The 1,896-nt window shown below is 33.9% G+C and overlaps 1 protein-coding gene across 1 annotated transcript; it reads left to right on the forward strand.

The window, feature by feature from the left end:
• Positions 1–244: 244 nt before the first annotated feature.
• LOC131994246 (uncharacterized) lies at positions 245–1,113 on the forward strand. The gene is made up of 2 exons (XM_059360882.1): positions 245–338; positions 398–1,113. Exons 1-2 carry the CDS (start codon positions 253–255, stop codon positions 1,110–1,112), a joined length of 801 nt encoding a protein of 266 aa, XP_059216865.1. The 5' UTR covers positions 245–252; the 3' UTR covers position 1,113.
• Positions 1,114–1,896: the final 783 nt, after the last annotated feature.

Genomic DNA, 1,896 nt, shown 5'->3' on the forward strand with positions numbered 1-1,896 from the left:
TATCTATATAGCTGCTATGGGGCATAAGGTATGCATTTTTCACCGGACTTTGACGAAAGGTGGTTAAGATATATACCCGAGGTGGTGGGTATCCAAAGTTCGGGCCGAACGCCTTTTTACGCCTTTTTACTTGTTATTATTTCGTTTGGAAATTTTTATACACTTGTTGAGTTATATAGTTTCACAGAAAAATGAGTTTCTAGGCAAAAAAAAAAATCCAACTGTCATATTATATTTTTTTTAATTATTGCAATGGATATCAGGGAACTGTTACTCAAAGGACTTTCTTCTACAGAACCCATTGTTGGTTGCCGTCGTTTTTTCTTGCGAGAAGTTTGGTAAGCCACTTCTTTTCTTAGTTTACAATCAATTTATAATCATTGTTCATGTATTGTAGTTTCAGTATTCATTTCGTAGTTATAGGAAAATTCCTAAAAATTACTAAAATAAGAAGAACATTGAAGAGGCGACAAACAACTTTGCGACAGCATATCAAACGATATCACCATTCGATAAAACTAAGCAATGAGAGAAAATTGAAACAAAATTCCAGCAAAGCGAATATCAAACAAGCCTCAGTAGAGAATGACGATGATGGGATAAGCCAATATAGGAAAATAGTTTTACAAAGAAGTGAGGTTGAAAGAATTAATATTGATAATAAAGCAAAAGTAATCAGCACAGCACTTCAGACCATAGCCATACAAAAAGTCCAATTCAAAAACGTTGCTACAGAAACTGAAAGGATTTCACTGAAAACAACTGCAGAACAAACCGATCCAATTGATGTGAATTTTTCTTCAAAATCAAGTCAAACCGAATACCATGAATCGGCAAATATTGGATTACAATGTGAGAACAGCACTACACAGAAATGCAGTCAAACCGATGATGTAGTTATGGCTTCTATAGCCACCCAAGTGGGTCTAAAATTAGCTGAAAACATATCTCTAAACGATAACGAGTCGGATAATGGGCCCTTGCTTTATGTTTTAAATGAAATCGGAGAGCTGGTTTTAACTCAAAACCGCATGCTGTGCGATAATACCAAAATGTTGCATGAAATATCCAGAAAATTTAAGCCATCTATTTGGGAGAAATTTAAGAGGTAGAACTTCAAAAATCTTTGACTTTGAAAATCTGGCCATATATTGGGTTGCCCAAAAAGTAATTGCGGATTTTTTAAAAGAAAGTAAATGCATTTTTAATAAAACTTAGAATGAACTTTAATCAAATATACTTTTTTACAATTTTTCTAAAGAAAGCTAAAAGTAACAGCTGATAACTGACAGAAGAAAGAATGCAATTACAGAGTCACAAGCTGTGAAAAAATTGTCAATGCCGACTATATGAAAAATCCGCAATTACTTTTTGGGCAACACAATACATATATGACAGCTATATCTAAATCTGGGCCGATTTCTATAAAATTCACCAGTTATATTGAGAGTCATAAGAAAATCCTTTCTGCAAAATTTCGAGAAAATCGGTTTACAAATGAGCACTTTTTGCAATATTTCTCAAAATCGGACGAACATATATATGATAGCTATACCTAAATCTGAACCGATTTCCAGTAAACTCCTCAGATACTTTGGCAGTCGTCGAGGAAAACGTTTTGCAAAATTTTGGCAAGATTGGTCAATAAATGTGCTTGCAGTGGCTCTGGGAGTGAAAATCGGGCGATGTATATTTATGAGAGCTATATCTAAATCTGAACCGATTTCTATGAAATTCACCAGTAATATTGGGAGTCAAGAGAAAATCCTTCCTGTCAAAAAAATCGAGAAAATCGGTTTACAAATGACCATTTTAATGCATTATTACTGAAAATCGGACGAACATATATATGGGAGCTATATTTAAATCTGAACCGATTTCCATGAAATTCACCAG

The sequence above is a fragment of the Stomoxys calcitrans genome, chromosome 1 (assembly GCF_963082655.1).
Source record: "Stomoxys calcitrans chromosome 1, idStoCalc2.1, whole genome shotgun sequence".
Taxonomy (NCBI): Eukaryota; Metazoa; Arthropoda; class Insecta; order Diptera; family Muscidae; genus Stomoxys; species Stomoxys calcitrans.